This window comes from Sitodiplosis mosellana, unplaced genomic scaffold, assembly GCF_009176505.1.
Source record: "Sitodiplosis mosellana isolate CC-2019 unplaced genomic scaffold, AAFC_SMos_1.0 Smas_scaffold_6170, whole genome shotgun sequence".
Lineage (NCBI taxonomy): Eukaryota > Metazoa > Arthropoda > Insecta > Diptera > Cecidomyiidae > Sitodiplosis > Sitodiplosis mosellana.
The window spans coordinates 95,991-116,882 of NW_022601411.1; the positions used below are offsets into that span (position 1 = coordinate 95,991).

Sequence of the window (20,892 nt, forward strand, 5' to 3'; positions counted from 1 at the left end):
AAATGGCGAACATTTTCGTCTCTGCACATTTCTTATGGACTATATATACTATGTAGTGACACAGTGGCAGAATTGTTGAGAAATAACGGTAAATGAACAAAACGAAAATCTCATTCCAGCGATAAATAGCTGGCAAATGAATTAGAATAACACAACGCATGAAAAATATCGGATAAATTTATTTGATATTTGAAATTTATATAAAAAAAATTATGTGCAACCAACCTCTGTGTAAATGAGTATATTCTGTAACGCGTAGAAGTGTGTGATTCTGTGTCGTTTTTTTCAAGAACTGAGTGTTTAACGAACATAAGTGTGTGTTTTTTCGACGTAATTATTTTTTTCAACGTGTTTTCGAAACCATTGGGAAGCCATGCAAATGACGGTAATGAAATCGTATATCTATGTATAGAAGTCATCACACACACACACACACACAGAAAAAACACATCTTTATCTTGGGCTATCAATAAGAATTGTGTGTATGGATAACAAATGAAATATGATTTATTTTTCAATTTGTAGTAAATTGATTGCAAGTGTGCGGCTCCACAATTGAAACACTAATATGCACATCAAATTGCAATTTGTGTCGACTTTGATCAAACGAGAGTTTGAAATTATTCAATTTTGAGCAACAGAACGCTGGAGATGTTTAAACAAACCGCAACCAACCTCACAACGCTCCCACGCCAGTCAATCGACGCTTGGATCGATTCCTTCGATACCGTTCTCTCCGATTGCGATGGTAAATATTTTTTTGAAGCATTTCTTTTTTGTTTGTTTCGTTTTTCTCTTCGTTCGTAGATTTTTTCGGTTGTTTTGAAGAAAATCCACAGTTTTTGTGCGATTATTCACTGATTTTGTTTCAGTTTGAGCAAAATTATCCATGAAAAAACGTAGACCAGATCTACAGTTATGTTTTGCCATGTTCATATGGGGGAGACTAGGTCTAAGCCAAATTTCCGCCGAAGCTAGACCAAAATTGTATATTAATTCCATATAAGATTGGGCACAAATTCTGAATATTACTCGACACTACTCCTACCTAGTTTATACCATATGAACATGGCAAAACATAGCTGTAGACCTGGTGGTACGTTTTTTCATCGGTCATAATGAAAATTAAGAATGAAATTAACTTAACATAGAATTATCAATAACTCTGAAATGAAATTGTGCCATGGAATTGAGAAACTCTGAGCCATGGATTCGTGAATCAATTAAAAAATCAAAACAATAATGGAAAAAAACGAAAAAATTCGATTTAGTTTCCAATTTCGCTCGGAATCCATTCCAATTAGTCACATTTAATTAACAATCGTGAAAAAATAAATTTAATAGACACACAAAACTAGAACAAAATTAACGCCCAAAATTCGATTACTTTTAATGAATTGATTTTTTCTCAGGTGTCCAGTGGATTGGTCGGGAATTGGTCGCAGGTAGTCTTGAGGTGACAAAGCGTCTGCAAGAGTTGGGTAAAAAAGTGTTCTTTGTGACAAATATGCCGGTGAAAACGCGAGCTGAATTGCAAGCGGCCGGTGTGGATCGTGGCTATGAGGTTGAGCAAGAGGAAATTTTGTCAGCGTCATATGTTACGGCCAAATATCTGCACGATTTAAAATTCGACAAAAAGGTGTATTTAATTGGATCACGTGGAATATCACAAGAATTTGATCACTTTGGAATAAGTTGGATTGATTCAGATTGTTCTGAAAAGGTCGATGTGCTTGATGCAGTGTCCAATGGCATTAAATTGGACAGTGAAGTGGGTGCAGTGGTCGTGAGTTTTGATACGAATATAAACTACTCAAAGATTTTGTTGGCCGCTAATTATATCAAAGATCCCGAATGCTTGTTTATTGGCACAAGTTTTGATGAAGCATACCCAACTAATAATGGTGCTATTGTGCCAGGTACAGGGCCAAATATCAGTGCTATCGAAGTTGCAAGTGGACGCAAAGCTACAATTATCGGCAAACCAAATCCAAACATGTGCAAATCTCTTCTTGCCGGTGGGAAAATCAACCCCGAACGAACACTTATGATTGGAGATTCAGTCAAGTATGACATCCTTTTCGGATTTAATTGCGGATTTCAAACACTTCTCGTTGGCACCGGCGTGAATAAATTGGAAGAGGTTCGAAAATGGCAAAAGAGCAACATTGAAGATGATAAAAAACTTATACCAGATACATATCTTCCGGCATTGGGTGATTTACTACCGTTTTTGCAATGAATTCATGTTATTTTTGTTCTACTGTTTTTAAATTAGTGAAAATTCTAGGAGATTTTCATGGATTGCCACTTTGATTTTTTTTCCCTTTGAATAAATTCGTTTAGTTTTTTGGTTAAACTAAAGTCTATCTTCATTTTTTATACTGACGCTAAAATAATTTGGATGAAACCATAGAAAATAGCAAATATGAATGTATTGAAACGCCACGGAGTTTATTTTATTGAAACATCATCGAAACAAACAGATGAAATGATATGAAAAGAAATTTTAGTTGTAAATAAATTTGAGTTCTTTTTTCAATAATCAAGTGTATATGTATTATAAAGTGAATTATATGACGAAAATGGAAAAAATATCATTTTATTCCGAGAGTTGAGTAGTATTTGTTGTTATAATTTGTTAGTTCGAACTCCTTTGCGTGTAAAATGGAAATCAGAGGCACTTTGAAGGGGCGTCACTTTCGTGTAGCTTATATTGGGCACAATTTTCGTTTTCTTCGAAAAAAAATAACTTCCATCAAATGCTCATTGTTTATTTATGTTACCGGCTTATGAATTTGTATCCCATTTCACTTTTAAGCAAATCTCCTTTCCAATCATTTGATCCTATACGATGTGACGAATCTCTGCTGTTGACCCAGAAAATCAAAAAATGCACAAAACTTACGAACAAAAATCTTGCAAAACAGCCTGTTTCAATAACAGGGAAATAAAACTCGCTTGAAATAGTTTACACCATTTGGAAATAAATTATCATTTCTTTATTGAATTAGTATAATATAATTAAAATCTAAATTTATTTAAAAATTATATGGGTCCGACACAATGATTTCGTGTGTCGTGTTGTCCTAAATGTCATTCAAATACACTGAATATGTCTAAATGCAATGAAAAACGTCTATGTTATTCCGTTGTTTTATTCTTCAATAAAAAAAATTAAATAAAATAAAACACGAAATGCTGCAGAGAAAATGTACAACAAAAGAGTTAAAACAAAAGATTAAAGCGAATAATTTACAAATAAAAATCACATAAAATTTGTTATAAAATGAAACTAAAAGTGTATGTATGTGTGTGACAGAGTGGTGTGTGTTGCTGCTGCTGCCTGCTCTGCCGCTGAGATGCATTCAAATTTCCCTACAATCTCGATTACTATTCAATAAAAATTGAATTTAGTTGTTCTAACATAAATTTGAGGTGATAGATTTTGTTTCTGCTTCGAAATTCTCACAGAGAGAATTCGTAGCGCTCTCAACCAAAAATTACTAAATATATTTCAACAAAACGTTGAGGCACTCCTTTTTGTGTTTTTGTCATGATTTTCCTTTGTCTCTTTCGATAATAAATGGCCAACACTTTGGCCATTGATCGACGAAATTGAAAAGAATTGGAATCTCCAGTTTGAAACTAAAACGAATGTTTTTTTTTTAATTTGAGAATGAAATAAAATATTCATGGCATGATTCGATCCATCTTAAAAATTAGGCTAAAAAAATCTAATGTCTTATTTACACATAAATACTCGTTTTGGAATGCTATTTCGTGCGAATCGCTTCGAAAAAAAAAAATTTTAATCGCTTCAAACTTAACTTACTAAAAATGCCGGGTTCATGTTTATCAACTAAAATTGATGAATTGCCGGAGCATTTGCTTCGTTCGGCAGTCAAATTGTTGTTGAACACTATTGAAAATTCATTTTCGGAATTTCCGGAACTGAAATAGTGATCAAATTGAAATTTAGAATCCTTTTTCATTTCTCAAATGTTTGCTTTTCAGTTTAAAAATTGTTTCAATGGAAAGAAAAATTCAATGTTCGAATTGTTCCAAATGGAATATACGGCAACGATGCAAATGAAATATGACACAAATATTGTTTCCTTCTTTGATTCACTTTGTTTGTTCCTTCACTCATTTCTTTCACTTTCAATAAAATGTGTAATCGAATTGTCACTATTCTGGAGTGTTAAAAGCTCATTTTTACAATTTTTCTTTCGTTTTTTTTTTTTCTTCCCTAAAATAAATACTTCGATGAGAAAGAAAGCAACGTCGGCGTTTTCAACCTAATTGGATTGAGAGCATTTGTTCAATATCAATGAAAATAAAATGAAGACAGAAATTGTATTCGATTTCGTTTTGACTATTCGGCTAAATGAGAGTCATCATGCGGCAGTCTTATTGGGGCCATTCGGCCGTGATTCGAATGATTTATACCGTTGTCTCGTCATCATCAATATAGCCTTTCCTCCTGCAATGCAATGAAAATCAAAATTAGTTTTACATGTTTTTGATAAATGCAGTCAGAAAAGAACAAAAGTTTGGAAGCTAATTGAAGATTGAAAACAAAAAAAGAGCAAAATTGAAAAAAAAAAAAAAATTATAAGCAGCCACAAAACGCTAAGAGCGTTGCGGTATAACGGCCCACACAAATAGGTAGAAATTGTTTAAATAGAGTGGTCAACGAGCGCTTGTTTGTTCGTTGGTGATATTTTGGAATTTTGGAAAAAAGCATGCCAAAGCCAGCAAAAATCTTGCTATTTCGCTGCTGAGCATGCCTAAGCTGAGCTGAATTCGCTGACTTAGGTGCCTGAAGCATTATTTTAACGCATTCACAGTGCAAAATTGCACTGTAAAATGCACACAGTTGTCGTCGCTTGCAGTGATCCATCAATGATGTATCTCAATTTTACTAAGGGTGATTTTGCAAACAATGAAAATTTGGCAGCGTGTATGCGTTAAAATAACACTTTAGACAATCAATAATTCAACTCAGATCAGGCCTCACAGCAACAAAATGACTTTCTCTGCTTGTTGTAGCATGAGCTGGAACTCTTTTTCGAATTGTCACCTACGGACGAACGAACGAAGGAATAAGCGAATATTTTAGCATACGAACGAACGAACGAATGAACGAACAAGTGCTCTTTGACCACTCTAATGTTGAATACGTCAACATTTCTGAGTAAAACATAAAGAAAAAAACGAAAATTGCAATTAAAATGTCAAATAAAACAATAAAATATGTAAATTGTCAAAGAAAGCTGCAGGAAAAGTGCAAAATTTAAGGTTTGAAGGTTATGAAAGTGCATCAAACGAGTTATTAGTATGCACACTCTAAAACATCTACTTCGATTTTTTTCGCTATGACATGCTGCATGAAGCTACAAACAAACAAAAATGAAGAAAATCATCGAAAACTAAAACTCCCATTAAAAAAACTCCAAGTTAAAAAATCTACTTCACACAGAACATAAGCCGCTTTCCAAAGAGGCAAAGAAAAAAAAACGGAATTGGTGCGAAAACTCTTTCGAGCGCTAAAGCCTAAAGTGCAAATCACTCGATTCGTCGATACAGTCGCAAACAGAAAAATTTACCTCCGATCTGAAATGATTCATGAATTATGGGCATGAAATGCGATGATGATTTTTGTATGATTTTAATTGTTTTTTTTTTTCGTAAGTTAAACCAAAAATTGTTTGTTTTGATCAAATCCAAAATAGTATGGTTGAATAAAAAATTCAACGCGTTTGTTTTCGGTCACAGACATAAATGTTCAATTTTGAAAAAGAAAGAGGACAGAAAGTAAAGAAATTAGATTCGTTTTAACCGTTCCCAGCACCATCTGTTAAGTAAGGTTGTAATGATAATGATAAAATTGGGAAATAATGATTCAAACTTAAACAAATTAACTGAAATCACAATGATAACGAGTTATGTACAACATGACCAAAAGGATGTTGGATTTTTCTGGTTTTGTTTTTTTGGTAATATCGTTTGAAAACATTGAGATATTTTCATTAATTGTGATTCAAAATGAGAGATGGAAGAGGATAAATTAAGAAGAAAAGAGAAAGAGACACTTACTCGCTTGTGTCTGTGATGCTGGTGAGTGGTGCAAGTGGCTGAATGCCAGTCACACCCGGCGGCGATGATGTTCGTGAACTTTGCCGCGATGACAACTTATTGGTCGACAACACTGATGGATAGTTTATATCATTCGATGATATTGCTTGATTGCGTGACATCATGGTCAGATGGTCCTCTTCGGCAGTGTAGGGAAAATGATAGCCATTTTTGTCGGATGTTTCAGACATTCGGTCTGAATGATAGTCCGTGGTACGTTGCTGGAATCAAAGAAATTGAGAATTAATAAAACGGTTGAATTAACACGAATTGATGAAATCGATGCATGATTTCGGAGGATTTTTTTTTTGGGTGTGAGAATTTGAAGACAATTTTTTCCGGCAAAGATTTGGCTTCGAAATTTCTGAAACCAACATTTTTCTTCGAAATCAATTCTGAGCAATCAAAATATCCCTTACCTGATAATCATTTTTCAGCATTGAATGAACGCTATGCACGGATTCGGCGCCGCTGTACAAACCGGGTGATTTCAGTCCGTAGTGACTTTCGCGTGGTGTTGGGCTGTACATGTTATTCGACAGCCGATCCTTTGACATATATGGCAGTTCAGTCTTTGAGCCCATGTATGGTGATCTTTGTTTATCGTACAGGAAATGATTTGTGTGCTGTGGAATCATTTGATTGATGATTTGATTGTTCGGATATTCGGAATCGCTTAGAACTCCCGCTGCAGCGGCTGTATATCGTGTATCGGATGACTTTGGATGATAGTTGCTATTTAAATTGTATGCCGTGTCAGCAATGCCAACAATGCTACCACCACCACTGTAATTGGCTTGATAGTCTTTATTTTGGCCATACAAATTATCATGCTCGAGTTCGTACTTGTAGCGATCGTTGTCGTAGATCATTTGCGCTGGATTCGTTCGTATGTTATAGTTTTCGTGCATATTTTCGAGGATCGATGGTGATGGAACGCCCATTTGATTGTGCGCTTGTCGATTCAAGTAGCTCGTATCAGTTAGATCCGGATGTGGCAATGGCAATGGATTCGGTGAACTCGTTGAATGCGGATGAATGACCTCATTATCTGAGCCCGTCTCTTGTGACCATCGACCTACAACTGAACATTCGCATGCTATTGAATTGATACCAAGAAATAAAGAATGCATTTTTTTACTTACCATTTGGATTTGGCAAAAATGACTCTGGCGCTTGGCTCGACCAACGTGATGCAAATACCGGTCGAACACTTGGAAACAATTGTGGACTCTGCACCACATTCAACTCGGGAGGTGTTGTTGCCTGTGAGATGAAAAAAAATATTTGAAAATTAAATCATAAAGCTCCATTTAACCACAGTTGTACAGTGTACACTCAGCAACAAACCTGAACGTGTTCCGTAATATTTGGCAAGTATGATGAAGCGGCCGAAACGCCAATGTTGCAATGTGATGTGGATGCAATGCCACTCTGTCCCACTCTTGATTCCTCTTCGTCGCTTGAATGACTTGACGCCAATTCTAAGCTTCGGCCGTCCGTTTCAGAGCCAGAATCCGATTCTTTGCGCGATCGACGTCCATGTCGATCGTCACGATGTCGTCGTTTGCTGCTGTTCCCATTATAGCCTCTCATGTACGATTGCCCGTCGCTATTGTAATTCGATGTTGATGTTGATGTGTGCCTAATCTGTCCCTCACTCCGATATGGGCTGGAGCTGGTTTTATTCGTATTTGTACTCTTTGACGTTGTACTCGACGCACTGATCCCAATATGTTTACGACTGGTTTCATATGAACCACCGCCAAATCCACCGGGCGATCTGGGATTCGATGCTGCATTCTGTGAGCTCACACTCACCGCTTGCGATGAATCGAGCAATGGCACTTTACGACCCAGGCATCGCAAAAATGTATGATTCAAATTTTCACGCACACGCTTGTTGATGATACAGTAGCCAATTAGACAGAAGAATGCATGGAATACGACCGCACCGGATAGCAGCATTGTTAGTAGTTGTGAGTTTTCAGATGCTGCCAAAACGGCCAACACCCACATTATTCCCATCAACGGCAACGATACAACCGATAACCATAAGAGGGTTCTGTTCGAAAAGGGAGCAGAAAAAGAACGTTTTTTTTCGGTGAATTACGAATTTCGAAAAGAGAAACATCTTATTTGAAGATGGAAAAGATTTGAAAATTCATTTTAAATAAATGTAAAATTATTATCAACTATAGAATTGAATCCAATCATTTTCTAACCAATGAAGTGATTCAAAAAAGCAATAAAAACACACGAAAACTTACCTCAAATTGCCAAAACCAAGCACATGATCTTTCAGCGTGAATGCTGCCTTCACCGATACAAACAGTATCATGAGATTAACCACAGACATTCCGGCTATTGGACCAACCAGCCACCATACAACCGACTCATATACGGATAACCAGCAACTGAAAAATTGAATTGAAAATAATGAGTTAGATTTTATGTTCGGCTGTTAAATGGGATTGAATGAATAAAAATCAACGATTCCATAGGAAAATTTAATGAAAAATTCGATAAAAATTTGAAAAAAGGAAAATATTAACAAAAGAAATTGATTAAAAAAAATCAAAAAAAAAATAAAACTCAAATTTTGACTAAAAATCCGAAAAATTCCAACCAAAACTTGTATTGAAAATCATTTTGCTTGCATAAAAAAGCATTCTCTTTCCAACTTACAATAAGTTATTCCCGTATTCGTGTGCCCTAACACCGACCGACAGTCCAACAACGATGGCCGGTGCTCCGTATCCAATGGAAAAGTAGAAACCCATCGGTCCATGGTTAACGTCTCTCATTTCGGTGAGCATACGATACAAATGAACGCAATCCACTGTGGTCCAAGCGAATGCAGCCAACCAAGCGTAGTGCAAGCAAATGGCAATGATTTTACACGAGAATTCCGTATCGATGAGATTGCGTCGTGATTGGAAGCCCACAAAGAAGAGCATTTCGGCAAAGAAGACGCATAGTACGAGATTTTGATGGATTGTATTTGAATTGGTCTGTAGGCCACGCAACAATGCGAGCGCAACGAGAACCACAAACAAAATGGGTAATGAAATCAGAAATGCGGACAATGTAGTAATTTGAATGAGTAACGATGGTTCGGGAATGTCACTAGGGTCGATGACGTCAATTAGTACGGCATAGTTGGAAATGTGGGTGCACGAGCAATTTATAATGATTGGCCCGTCCATTATCATGAATTCGGCTTCATAGTTTGGTGTCTGTGTCTGGCATCCCAATCGTGTCCATGAGCTGGTAAAACTGTTCCATCGTACACACTGCAAAAACAAAGATAAAAGAAAGGTAATAGAGTTAAAATAAATGAAAGGCTCTCGGAAATTTGTGCCTAGAACGTCAAAGGAATTGACATTTCAATGCTTTTAAGTCAGTAAAACGTCAATGCTGCTAATGACATTGACATTTTAGGCAAAAGCAACACAGGCGATTTCCTAGAGCCTCTGAATAGATCCGTGAATTCTGACTGATAAAAGTTAATGAGAAATCGATTAAAGGAATAGCAAATAACAAACCTGTGGATTTGATCGTGGTCCAAACATACTGCGATCCATATTCAGCCACATTTGCAATTTGATTGGTTGTGATAGATGCGGTGATCCAAGACTTCGATAGACTAACTGTTGATCTTCTTCGCCATCATCGGCGATGCCACGTTTAACGAGCCGCTTTTCCGAATAAGTCGCCTCATTCTCCAGGTTTGTATTTGGTTCAAAGGATTTCTTTGTCGGTGGCACCTCTTCTACAAAACCATCAACCGTTGGGTTTTTGATCACAATTTCCGCTCCATTCTTCAAAATTCCATGCTCATTGTTGTTTTCATCGACGTCATGCACCGAAATATTGATCAATTGATCGTTTGATTCCTTTGTCGAAGTCGTGACGGTGGGTGTAAAGGTGGTGAAATTCGAGAAGCGTTGTACTTTCTGTAGCTCTTCATCACGATCCATAAAGTGATTGGTGTCAATATCACGACCGAGAACGATTTTCGAATTCATATTCATTTTCATATTCGAATTCATGATGCCCATATTGATGATGCCATTCGATTTCGAGGGTTCAAATGTGCTCGGCACTAAAATGGTCAGCGATAAAATTGGCGTCGCAATTTTCACATCAACACCCCATCGTCGTGTGATTGTTTCATCGAATGCACTGTCATACAATGTGCCCATGTCTTTGTATTGTGCATAGCTAACGATGGCCCGGTGTTTATCGTTCATTTGTGAATTGCTCGTGTGCATTAAATCGTTGCTATCCTCCGGTGTTGTGATGCCCAGCATATCCAATGGAACCATAAACTTTGTGTGATGATCAAATTTCCGCTTGTTTTGCATGTAATTGTTATACTTTGGGAATGAAATCATTGGCTTTTGCTTTGGATTGTGTTGCAAAAATGAGCTGGTATCGGGTAAAATGACACTTTCCGTTGTAAATTGGTGGCTAGTATGATGATGTGTGGATTTCTCTTTGAAATATTCCGATAATTGTTGCGGTTGATAGCCAAACAGCGATTCACTCGTCACAATATCCAGTCCGAGTACCAAATTATTGTGGACAATTTCGAATGGATTGGTGTAAGTGTCATGTTGTGAACGTGCTAAAATCGTCATATATTTATTGAACGCATCAACTAAATCACCAGGTTTACGTTGCGTTAACTGAGTCAATCGTTTCCATTCGTTTTCGTATCGTTCATCGAGAATTACACTTGCACTTTCCACCAAATTCCGTATGAAATACTTATCTTGACTGTGCGATAGATTCAATCCGTTTTGCATCAGCTCATAGATGATGATTTCATGCAGTAAGCCTTCGGTAACGAGTAAATCAGCGCCATACAATCGATCGTGTACGAATTTCACTTCGTCGGTTAAATATTCCATTTCGTATTCGTCCAGCCATACGGCATCCTTGTTGATTGGTGTTATTTTCGATTTGGAATCACTGTTTTTATTCGCTGCATTAATGCCGTCTATATTCCCAACGATATCGGTGGCTTGTTGAAGTGCGGCCGCAATTTTCACCGAAATAAATGAATTCAATTCCAATTCGTGTTTTTCGAGTTGCGACAATCGTTTGCGTAAATCGATAAATTGTTCGCTGGTACAGTTGAACATATCCGGATGGCTCCAACCGCCGCGATCACCGTCACAAACGCGTTTTCCCTTTCCAAATGCTGGTGCTGGGCAACTTTCAACGGCCACTTGTCCGAGTGGTGTGCGTGGCCACCAAACACCCGCTGCAAATGAACGTGGACATGAATCGTACACCACTTCGCATCCTTTGAGTGTGACTTCAGCATATGGATTGGAGCATGAATCACATCGTCGACCAATTACACCTTCACGACATTCACATTGACCCGTGAGTCGATTGCATGTACCGCCAAATGAACCGATCGCATAACAATCACATGGAAAACAGGCAGTTTCATTGATCGGCTGATAATGATTCTCTTTGCAATAGCATTGACCGGTGGTTTTATTGCAATTCATGTGATAACCTTGTTTTGTATTGCATTTACATGGTCCGCACACTTTTTCACCCCACCATCCACCTGGGCACGTTTGCATTTTATTGATTTCACAATATTCACCCGTGTTATTCGTACTAGCACAATCGCATTTATAGCCTTTGCGATCGTTTTGATCCACTCGGCATACGCCCGACGTGCATGGATTCAACGTACAAATCGGTACACAATCGTCACCAACATAGCCTGGCACACATTCACACATTGTACGATCCCAATCGCTGACACAGCTACTGTGATCGAAGCATGTATCTTCACACGTTGCTTTCGATTCGCAACCATCACGCACATTCTCACGAACTGTTGGCCGATTTAGCGCTGATTGTGGTCCACCAACACGTACATCCTGTATGCAACCTTCGAAATGTGGAAAATCTTCGATATGACCGAAACTAGTGTCTGGGCTACCTAAATTCACTTTGCCCACATAGGTGCCGGAGATTTTCTGTGACATTGGCACCACGCCGATGCGTTGACCATAATCAACGGAAAATGAAATTTCCGTGCCCAACCATTTCACTTCGATGCGATGCCATTCACCGTCGGCCAAATCACTGCCCGCCAAATACATTGGTTCACCGTTGAAAATATAGTGGAGAATACCGTTTTTGAGCGCAACAATTGCCGAACTATTTTGACCAATTTGAATTTGTAACAGGAATGCATTGCGTTGTCGTGTACGCACTGAAAGCGCCGTATGCCAAGGAAATTGAATGGCACGAAGCAGTGGATTGAAACTAAGCAGTCCATCGCCGGAGAAGCGCCACGATGGTGGAACTGTCTCTTGACATGCGTGACCGGTGAAACCTTCGGGACATTCACACGTATGCGTTGACCAGCCTTCTTTACATGTACCACCATTGAAGCAAGGTTCCGATGCACAGGTTGGTGTTTTCTTTGAACATCCAGTCGTTGTTCCATTGTCCGCCACATATGAATTCAAATCCACATACTTGTGATCGATGTAAATATCCGAAATGCATCCGACAAAATCATGGTTTTGTATCTGGAAATGAGCTGGAATCTTTGGCAGTCCACCAATTTGTAGTGGTCCGGTTAAATCCAAAAATCGATGACATGTTTCGGTTAACAATGAGCATCTCCGGTCTAAAACCAACGTCGTACTGTTGGCACAATTCCATTTTTCACCCAAATCCCCATTCAACAACAGCGCCGTATCACATTCATCCAAACTGACGGTAACACTACGATTGAAGTAGGCCACTTCAACGGTATGCCAATGACCGTCGGATATTTTACGCTTTTGTTCAATCGTCACCGATTTTATATCTTGACCCAATGAAAACGAGAATGAAATATGCCCGTTGAGAATTTCCAATGCGATAAAATCGTGCAATTCATTGTAGCGTCCATTGTACAACAGGAGCCCGTTTTCATTGACTGTAGCAAACTTCATTTTCAAATTGAATCGATGCCGTTGCCGTAGACTTGGGAACGTTAAAAATGAGCTCTTTGAAAATGAACGTGATCGTAGTTCACAGGTTTGTGTGTACGATGGATGCGGTGTCAATTTGGTTTGATGACACGATCGTCCGGAACCTTCACAGAAATCCGTCATACATGGTGGCAGTGTGTCGATTTTCGTTTCACAATTTTCACCCGTAAAATCAGCCGTACACGTACAGGTGTAGCCACCTTCACGTCGTATGCAATTGCCATTGTTTTTGCATGGGTTCGAATAGCACAGATCGACTTCAGTATCGCAGAGATAGTGTTCTTTGCTGCCGGTAAATCCTTCGGGACATTTGCATGCGAACGTATTCACTGGGTAAATTGGTCGGAATAGAACGGTGTCGCTGTGTATAAAACCGGATGCATTGCCAAATTTCAACACCGTCAAACATTCTTCATAGTTTAAACATGGTTCACGTACGCATAAATTATCATCGAACGGCAGCACTTGAACGGTTGCCAATCGAGCGAGAATTGCCCGATTCAAATAAACTCTCTCCTGTAGATATTGAGATGTGTAGAATTCCTCGTGCGAAACATCGGATCGTCGAGCCGAGAAGCTGACATTCAACACGCGTGAATTGATATCGGTATCATCTTGAATTGAAAATAAGTAGATATTTTCTTTTGGACATGGAATGATTGCGGCCAACCCGTCCAAAAAGAAATTCAACAGCGGTGATAAAAATGCCTCTTCCGTCATTTCATCCAGGCGAACGGTGACCGAATTGAAAAGCATATCTTCGGTGATTAAACGAACAATGAGCGTCATGATTGCCTTTGCCTCGTTGATACCATCCGATACTGATACCTCCATCACCGCATATTTCGGTACATTCGTATTCAGCTGTGGACTCAACGTTAATGCACCGGTCGATGCATTCAAACGCAACAAATTCGCATTGTTGCCCGATAAAATGCGATAGACCAATTTATCGTTAACGTCGGCATCAAAAGCAGGCACACGTCCAATTTCACCGCTCGGGAACCAACTGAAAAAGAAATGAGCATAAATTAAATGGGCATAACTTTGTTTTAGATGAAATCAATGAGCATAACTTCAATGAAATCAGGCTTCTCAAAAACCATCAAGGAAATTCGACAAAAATTGACCAAAAAGGCATTGTTCTACTTACTCTTGGAAATTGTTGAAAATAATTTGGAAATCCTTCAAGATCGGTGCATTGTCATTGATGTCGGTGACTAAAATTTCCACCGTTACATCATTTCGAAGCGGTGGACTTGCCGCCCGAATTACCAGCTCGAAACGTTTTTTCGGTGATTCATAATCCATTTCAGTCATAGTTAACAGTTGTGCACGTTCAGATCCGGGTCGTGTGATAAGTGAAAATGATTGTGAATCATCGCCACCAATTATTGAATACTGTACGATTGCATTAACACCCTCATCCGGATCATGGGCATGAATTTCCCCTACAACTGAACCGACCGGCGAATTTTCGGGCACATAAAATGTCAGGCGATCCGATTCAAATGTTGGCGGTGAATCGTTAACATCTTCCAAACGTACTTGTACCTCAATCGTACTGCTCATGGGCGGTGTGCCCTTGTCAACGGCTATCGCTTGCAAATGATAAACATCAATCGTTTCGCGATCCAATTGTTTATTCGTTCGAATGATTCCAGACGTTGGATCGATTACAAATGAACCATCATCACGATCTTTTTCGCTCAGCATATATTTGACGCGTCCATTTAAGCCGATGTCATCATCTGTGGCCGAGATTTGAACAACTGATGTGCCGATTAATGCATCTTCTGGTATCGATGCTTGATACAATGGCACTTTGAATGACGGTGCATTATCGTTGACATCGGATACGGCAATTTCCACATCGGTTGTATCACTTAACGATGGATTGCCACCATCTTTGGCCGTTACTGTCAACAAATATGCACTAATCGTTTCACGATCCAACGGTGCAATCGTTGTTATGGCTCCTGTTTGTGGATTTATTGCAAATGGCTCACTTGCACCCAAACTGTTTAGCGATTCTTCATTCAAAAAGTAGGTGATTTGTGCATTGATCCCGACATCACTGTCGGTGGCCGATACAACCAATACCGTCGTTCCGATTGGCACATCTTCGAACACACTTGTCGAATACGGTGCATTTTCGAAGACAGGAGCAAAATTATTCGCATCAGTAATGTTGATGTTCACCGTGGCAGTATCCGTACGACCACCTGAATCACTTGCTGTTATCGTCAAAATGAAACGCTTCTCCTGCTTATAGTCCAATGGCTGTGCTATCGTTATTAAGCCACGACCATTTTGTGAGGTGATTGCAAATCGACCGCGTGTATTTCCCGATGTGATTTCATAGTGCAGACGAGAGTCTTCATCCGGATCGGTTGCTGTGACGGTTACAACGGGTGTGCCTGGAAAGAGGGCGCAGAAATGGGTTAAAAGTTTTTAATTTTGAAGAAATTCCATTGAAACAGCTCCGAAACGGAAGAAAAAAGAATGAAAAAAAAAACGGAAGAAAATAAAATCCCTTTTTTACCTGGTGGTTGATCTTCGGCCATCGAAGCTTCATAAAAGTTCGGACTAAAATTCGGATCATTATCGTTAACATCTTGAATGGTGATAACAACTGAGCTGCTGGCTGACCGAGGTGGAATACCGCCATCGCTGGCAATCACTTGGAATGTGTACCGTGACATTTCTTCGCGATCCAATGATTTAACCGTATGAATCCATCCGGTGCGTGAATCAACAGCAAGTGGCAGTGAATCTTTTCGATCTAAAATGCTGTACGTTATCTCGGCATTAGCTCCTTCATCCGCATCATAGGCTTGAACACGAACAATATTATAGCCAACTGGAACGGATTCCAAAACGGCTTCTTGAAATTGTGACGTATAAAACCGTGGACTGTTATCATTTGCATCGAGTACATTGACGAGTAATTGTGTTGTATTACTCTTCGATGGGCTGCCACCGTCTTGTGCTCGAATAACGAGTCGATAGCTGCGAACACTTTCATAATCCAATGGTTTGACCAGACTCACATCGCCAGACATTGAATCGATGGCGAATTGGGATTGTGTATTTCCACCGATGATTGCATATCGAATGGCCGCATTGTTGCCATCATCCGCATCGGTTGCTCGAATTTGTGCTATAATATTCGTATCGTCCCATTTATCTTCGCTCACCTGCACCGAATACGTTCGTTCGCTAAACTGTGGATAGTTGTCATTGTCGTCGAGTACTTTAACAATGACCGTTGCCGTGGCCGATTTCCGTTCATCTTGCGGTGTGGCCATATCAGTGGCCTGTACAACAATCGAATAAATATCGGCCACTTCACGATCCAAACTACTTCTCGTGGAAATAACGCCCGATTTTGGATCAATTTTAAATGTGTTTATATCTTGTTCGGGTGTCGTTGAACCGCCACCTGAAACAGTGTCAATGGAGTATTCAATTTCAGAATTCTTCCCAATGTCCTGATCGGTTGCTCGCAATGTTATAACGGTTGAGCCAACGGTAGCACTCTCCCGAATGCTCGTGTCAAATTGTTCGGCCTCAAAAGTTGGTGCATGATCATTGCAATCCAAAACGTTGACCTGCAGTGTTGTTGTGCCGGATCGCGGTGGAAAACTGTCATCGGTGGCCACAACTCGGAAATAATGTACGTCCATTTGTTCACGGTCCAACGATAATGTGGTGGTTATGACACCCGTACGTGAATCTACCTTAAACATTGATTGTGACCGTGAATCGAGCAACGAAACCATTGAGTAAACAACGGGCGAATCTTCGGGATCACGAGCCCGTACCGTTGTCACTGTCGAACCAGCCGGTTGTTCTTCCAACACCGAAGCAACATACAATGCTTGCTCAAAGAATGGACTTTGATTACGTAGCTCACGTTTAACACGCTTTGCCATGTCCGTGTCATTGAATTCCTGATGATGATATACAATTTTCAAACGATGATCCGAATCAATAATATCCGAACGATCGCATTTCACTTTCAGCGTAACAATCACTTTCCACAGTGGTTCCGGTATGCATACATCACGGCTGGCCACTAAATCACGGTTCTGAATTTCAATTTTGAATCGTTCGTCGCTCACATCCAAAAAGCTCACCTTACAATACTGGCAAATCGTACGCGGCAAAAATGCATTCAATGAATTAATGTATTGTGACTTTTTCATGCAGATTTTATTCCATTTGTCGGTGGTATGAATGGCATATGATGCATACGTTTCGGTAATCCATTGTTTGGCCTCGGTGATTTTATTGTAAATGGCATCGTTGAGTTGGAGTTCACGTCGTTTACGCGACAGCATTTTGTGTCGTTCGAAATTGGTGAGAACGCTATCGAACAGTATGTCACCGTCATTAAAGTGCTTGTAATCCGTTTCGTTGCCAATGGTGTTGGTGATGGTGGTGGCGGTCAATGCATTTTGGTCAATGGCATTTGCATCATCAACGGCTGCAGCGGCGGCTGCATCGATTGCAATGTGTCGTCGTCGTCGGTCGAGCACATGATTTTCCTCTTCAAAATTTCGTCCATACATCAACGTACCATTGTGATAATCATCATTACAATTTTCACCGGACACCAATATGCGCAACGGTAAACTGTAATAGTCGATGCTACGTAAACGATTTGTCGTTGAATCCACATAAAATGTGAAAATATTTGGATAGAAAATGCCATCGCATTGGAGTGACTTTTTTAAACGGATTTGACCATCTTTGTGATCGACATGAAACAAATGATGCACAAACTGTGCCGATTTATGTGTATTGATGCGATACAATCGCTCCGAGCCCAGCTTATACACGGATGCATTGAAAATTACCACGCCAGCGGGTGTTGTATCGCTCACCACAATCAGATAACCGTTCGCATTGTCAACGAACGATGTGAGCAACAGCAGTAATGTCGTTATATAAACAACCAGCAAACGAGACGTCGATGACGATGATGACGATAATGCATTCGTCGTTTTGGCGGTGGTCGCGGCCATACGCCGCACTGGCCACATTATGCACATCGATTTGGTTCACAGCGCAACGTGCACATCATCAGAACAAATCCAACAAAGACAGTTGAAGAAAACCTAAACGGGATAGAGAAACAGACAACAAAATTTATTAGTAAAACTGAACATGGACTTTTCTCTCATTCTAGGTGTGTGTATATTATTGGAGAGATAATTAATATTCGAGATCAAAATTTTAATATTGTTTTTCAACTAAATACTTATCGGTCCGACACATGGATTTACACGTAACTAAAATTCATTCGGCTCAATTTTTGACGGATAATTTTTTTTTTTGACAAATGCTATGAATAAAATGAAATTTTTTTGATTAAACTTTTCGCAATGTCCAATGTAGAAGTCGTGTAATTCATCACATTTGGTTCCAGTTTTTTTTTTTTGTTTAGTCAAAAGCTTTTCATCAACTTGCATTTGGCCGATGAACATTTCTATAGGGTTTTTTCAAGCTGAATTAATCGAGTCGAATATGATATTAGCGACGAGCCATGAGCAATGAACGGAAAAAGATGTGTGACAAGTGACGAGCGACGCGCAATGAGGGTTGAGCAATGAGCGACGTACAATGGGCAATGAGCGATAAATGTAAAAAGCAGAGCGAAGCATAGTTTTAATGGAAAAAATATTATAATTATGCAGAGAAAAAAAAAACTGCATTAATGGCTCATTCGTACACAATTCGGATTAAAATGGCAAATGGACGAGCGGACAGTTGATGAGTCATCGAGATGTAAACAACGTGGTAAGCACGTCGTGCTTTCACTCATCCCGAACAAAAGAACCAAATGGCAACGAAACTGTCTCGTTGCCACTGTTTCGATATCTCTATGACTGTGGCCCTGACTCTTACACAAAGCCAACGCACAAACAATCGAAATTATGAGCAAACGGACCGTCAGTTCATTCTTCCATCAAACCACTGCATATGATGCATGCACAAATAGTTCATTTCTCTGCTCGTTTCTTTTTTTGTTCCATTCGGTGAATAATCCGTGTGTTACTCCAGACACATAAAATAAGCGCCTGATTCGCTGATGCACATACACAAAATATCTGTCTGCCGTCATTTTTACTTTTATTATTTTTGTGCATGTTTTTTTTTATTATTTCGCCATCGTGTGTGTTTTGTTGGTTTATGGTTGTTTCTTTTGTGGTTCTCGTCAATAGAATGACGGTTATGGGCTACACATGTTGTGTTTTATAGTACACACGGTGAATAAAAAAGAGCAAGAGATTTGGATAGGGAAAGAGTGAGCAAGAGCAAAGGCGAGAGAGAGAGAGAGAGAGAGATAAATAAAGAGAAACAGATCGGACTAAGCAAGCAAATCATTTATGATGCACGATGCGATTTGTAGTCGATTTGTTTGTTTTGTGTCAAATTGTGTGCCGGTTGTTGTTCATCATTTTGTGTTCGTATTGTTGATTCTGGCTGCAAAATTCTTTTGGTTGTCCAAACACACACACACACACAGTACAGAAGCACGACCACAAAATCGAACAACGCCGCAACGGAACAGCGGAAAAAATGGCAAATCCGAGAAAGAAAAGGGAGTTTAAAAAAAATATGAAAGAATAACATCAACGACATTGTTCTTCGATGCACAAGTTGTTTTTATTCTTCGTCAACCATTTAGAAATAGATATTCATGTCGCAATCACAATGTCGCGATATCAAAATAAGTACTATCAAATGGAGTCGATGGGAAATATGCTGTCACAAGGCGAAAAAAAAAATTGTATAAACTGCATGAACGCACGGCGACTACGAGACAAAAAAAAACCCATTGAATAATTTTTCGAGTCGATGCGATTGGAATGCAATCGGGGTGAGAGTTAGGTTTTTTCTGTCTGTTACTTTCATCTCTGGCAGAAAAAAATCGGATATTAATGCGTCGAATGAATTCATTGAATCGGCAAAATGCCAAGTGAATGGCATAATGATTCTCTTCTCGGTATACAAAGCGATAGATTTTCCCTACATAAAGCAATATTCTCCCGGTTTCTCCACATACGGAGATACGATTCTCGCAATAGAAAGAAACGAACAAAGAGAGAAAAAAAAATCAACTCCAGTATGGTAATGATTCGCTGACACAAATATTAATTTGTTTGTATCTATTGCGAAAATATGCCGATTCAAATGCAAAATTGAAAAAATCTGAAAAATCAACGATTCTGTGATCATATTCAGAATTTTGAACTCGCAGCCGGAGTGAATGGGTGTATTCTGATGCATACATTTATTCTGTGCTGTGTGTTGTCTGATGCACATAATTTGCAAATGGATATGACATTGGTACGGTGGAGTTATGTTGATTCGACAAATGATGAGCCTGTGTGTTTTGCTGCATGGCCTCGAAAAAAAGTTTCTGCAAGCGCGAATATAATTTAATGAATCGAAGTTGGAGCGGAATAAGAGAAGAAGAAAAAAATCGCACGAGTTCCAAGTTGTGATTTATTGATATTTGGTTGCACGGGACTCAATGAGAGCCGGGATTTTTTTCCGCGTCTGCATCTCTCTCTCTCTCTCTCTCTCTCTCTCTCTCTCGTTCTTTATCTCGCTTTCTGGCTCATTTTCTCTCTCTCTCCTTCTCTCGCTCACTTTTCACGTCGTGCATTCAATAAAAAATCGTACACAACGATACGCTGTCACCACTCAA

The 20,892-nt window shown here is 39.2% G+C and overlaps 2 protein-coding genes across 2 annotated transcripts in view; one reads left to right on the plus strand and one right to left on the minus strand.

Moving 5' to 3' along the window:
• Nucleotides 1-545: 545 nt before the first annotated feature.
• On the plus strand, nt 546-2,821 carry LOC129576098 (glycerol-3-phosphate phosphatase-like). The gene is made up of 2 exons (XM_055460628.1): nt 546-748; nt 1,413-2,821. Exons 1-2 carry the CDS (start codon nt 652-654, stop codon nt 2,240-2,242), a joined length of 927 nt encoding a protein of 308 aa, XP_055316603.1. The 5' UTR covers nt 546-651; the 3' UTR covers nt 2,243-2,821.
• A 146-nt stretch (nt 2,822-2,967) lies between these two features.
• Nucleotides 2,968-20,892, minus strand: part of LOC129576096 (protocadherin-like wing polarity protein stan) — a 96,441-nt gene continuing 78,516 nt past the window's right edge. The window contains exons 4-13 of the mRNA XM_055460626.1: nt 15,712-18,292; nt 14,320-15,586; nt 9,690-14,175; nt 8,830-9,437; nt 8,412-8,558; nt 7,492-8,206; nt 7,287-7,407; nt 6,561-7,225; nt 6,103-6,362; nt 2,968-4,486 (exon numbers count right to left, since the gene is read on the minus strand). Of these exons, the coding sequence (XP_055316601.1) occupies nt 4,447-4,486; nt 6,103-6,362; nt 6,561-7,225; nt 7,287-7,407; nt 7,492-8,206; nt 8,412-8,558; nt 8,830-9,437; nt 9,690-14,175; nt 14,320-15,586; nt 15,712-18,226 (10,824 nt within the window). The 5' untranslated portion in view covers nt 18,227-18,292 and the 3' untranslated portion in view covers nt 2,968-4,446. The remainder of the gene's footprint in view (nt 4,487-6,102; nt 6,363-6,560; nt 7,226-7,286; nt 7,408-7,491; nt 8,207-8,411; nt 8,559-8,829; nt 9,438-9,689; nt 14,176-14,319; nt 15,587-15,711; nt 18,293-20,892) is intronic.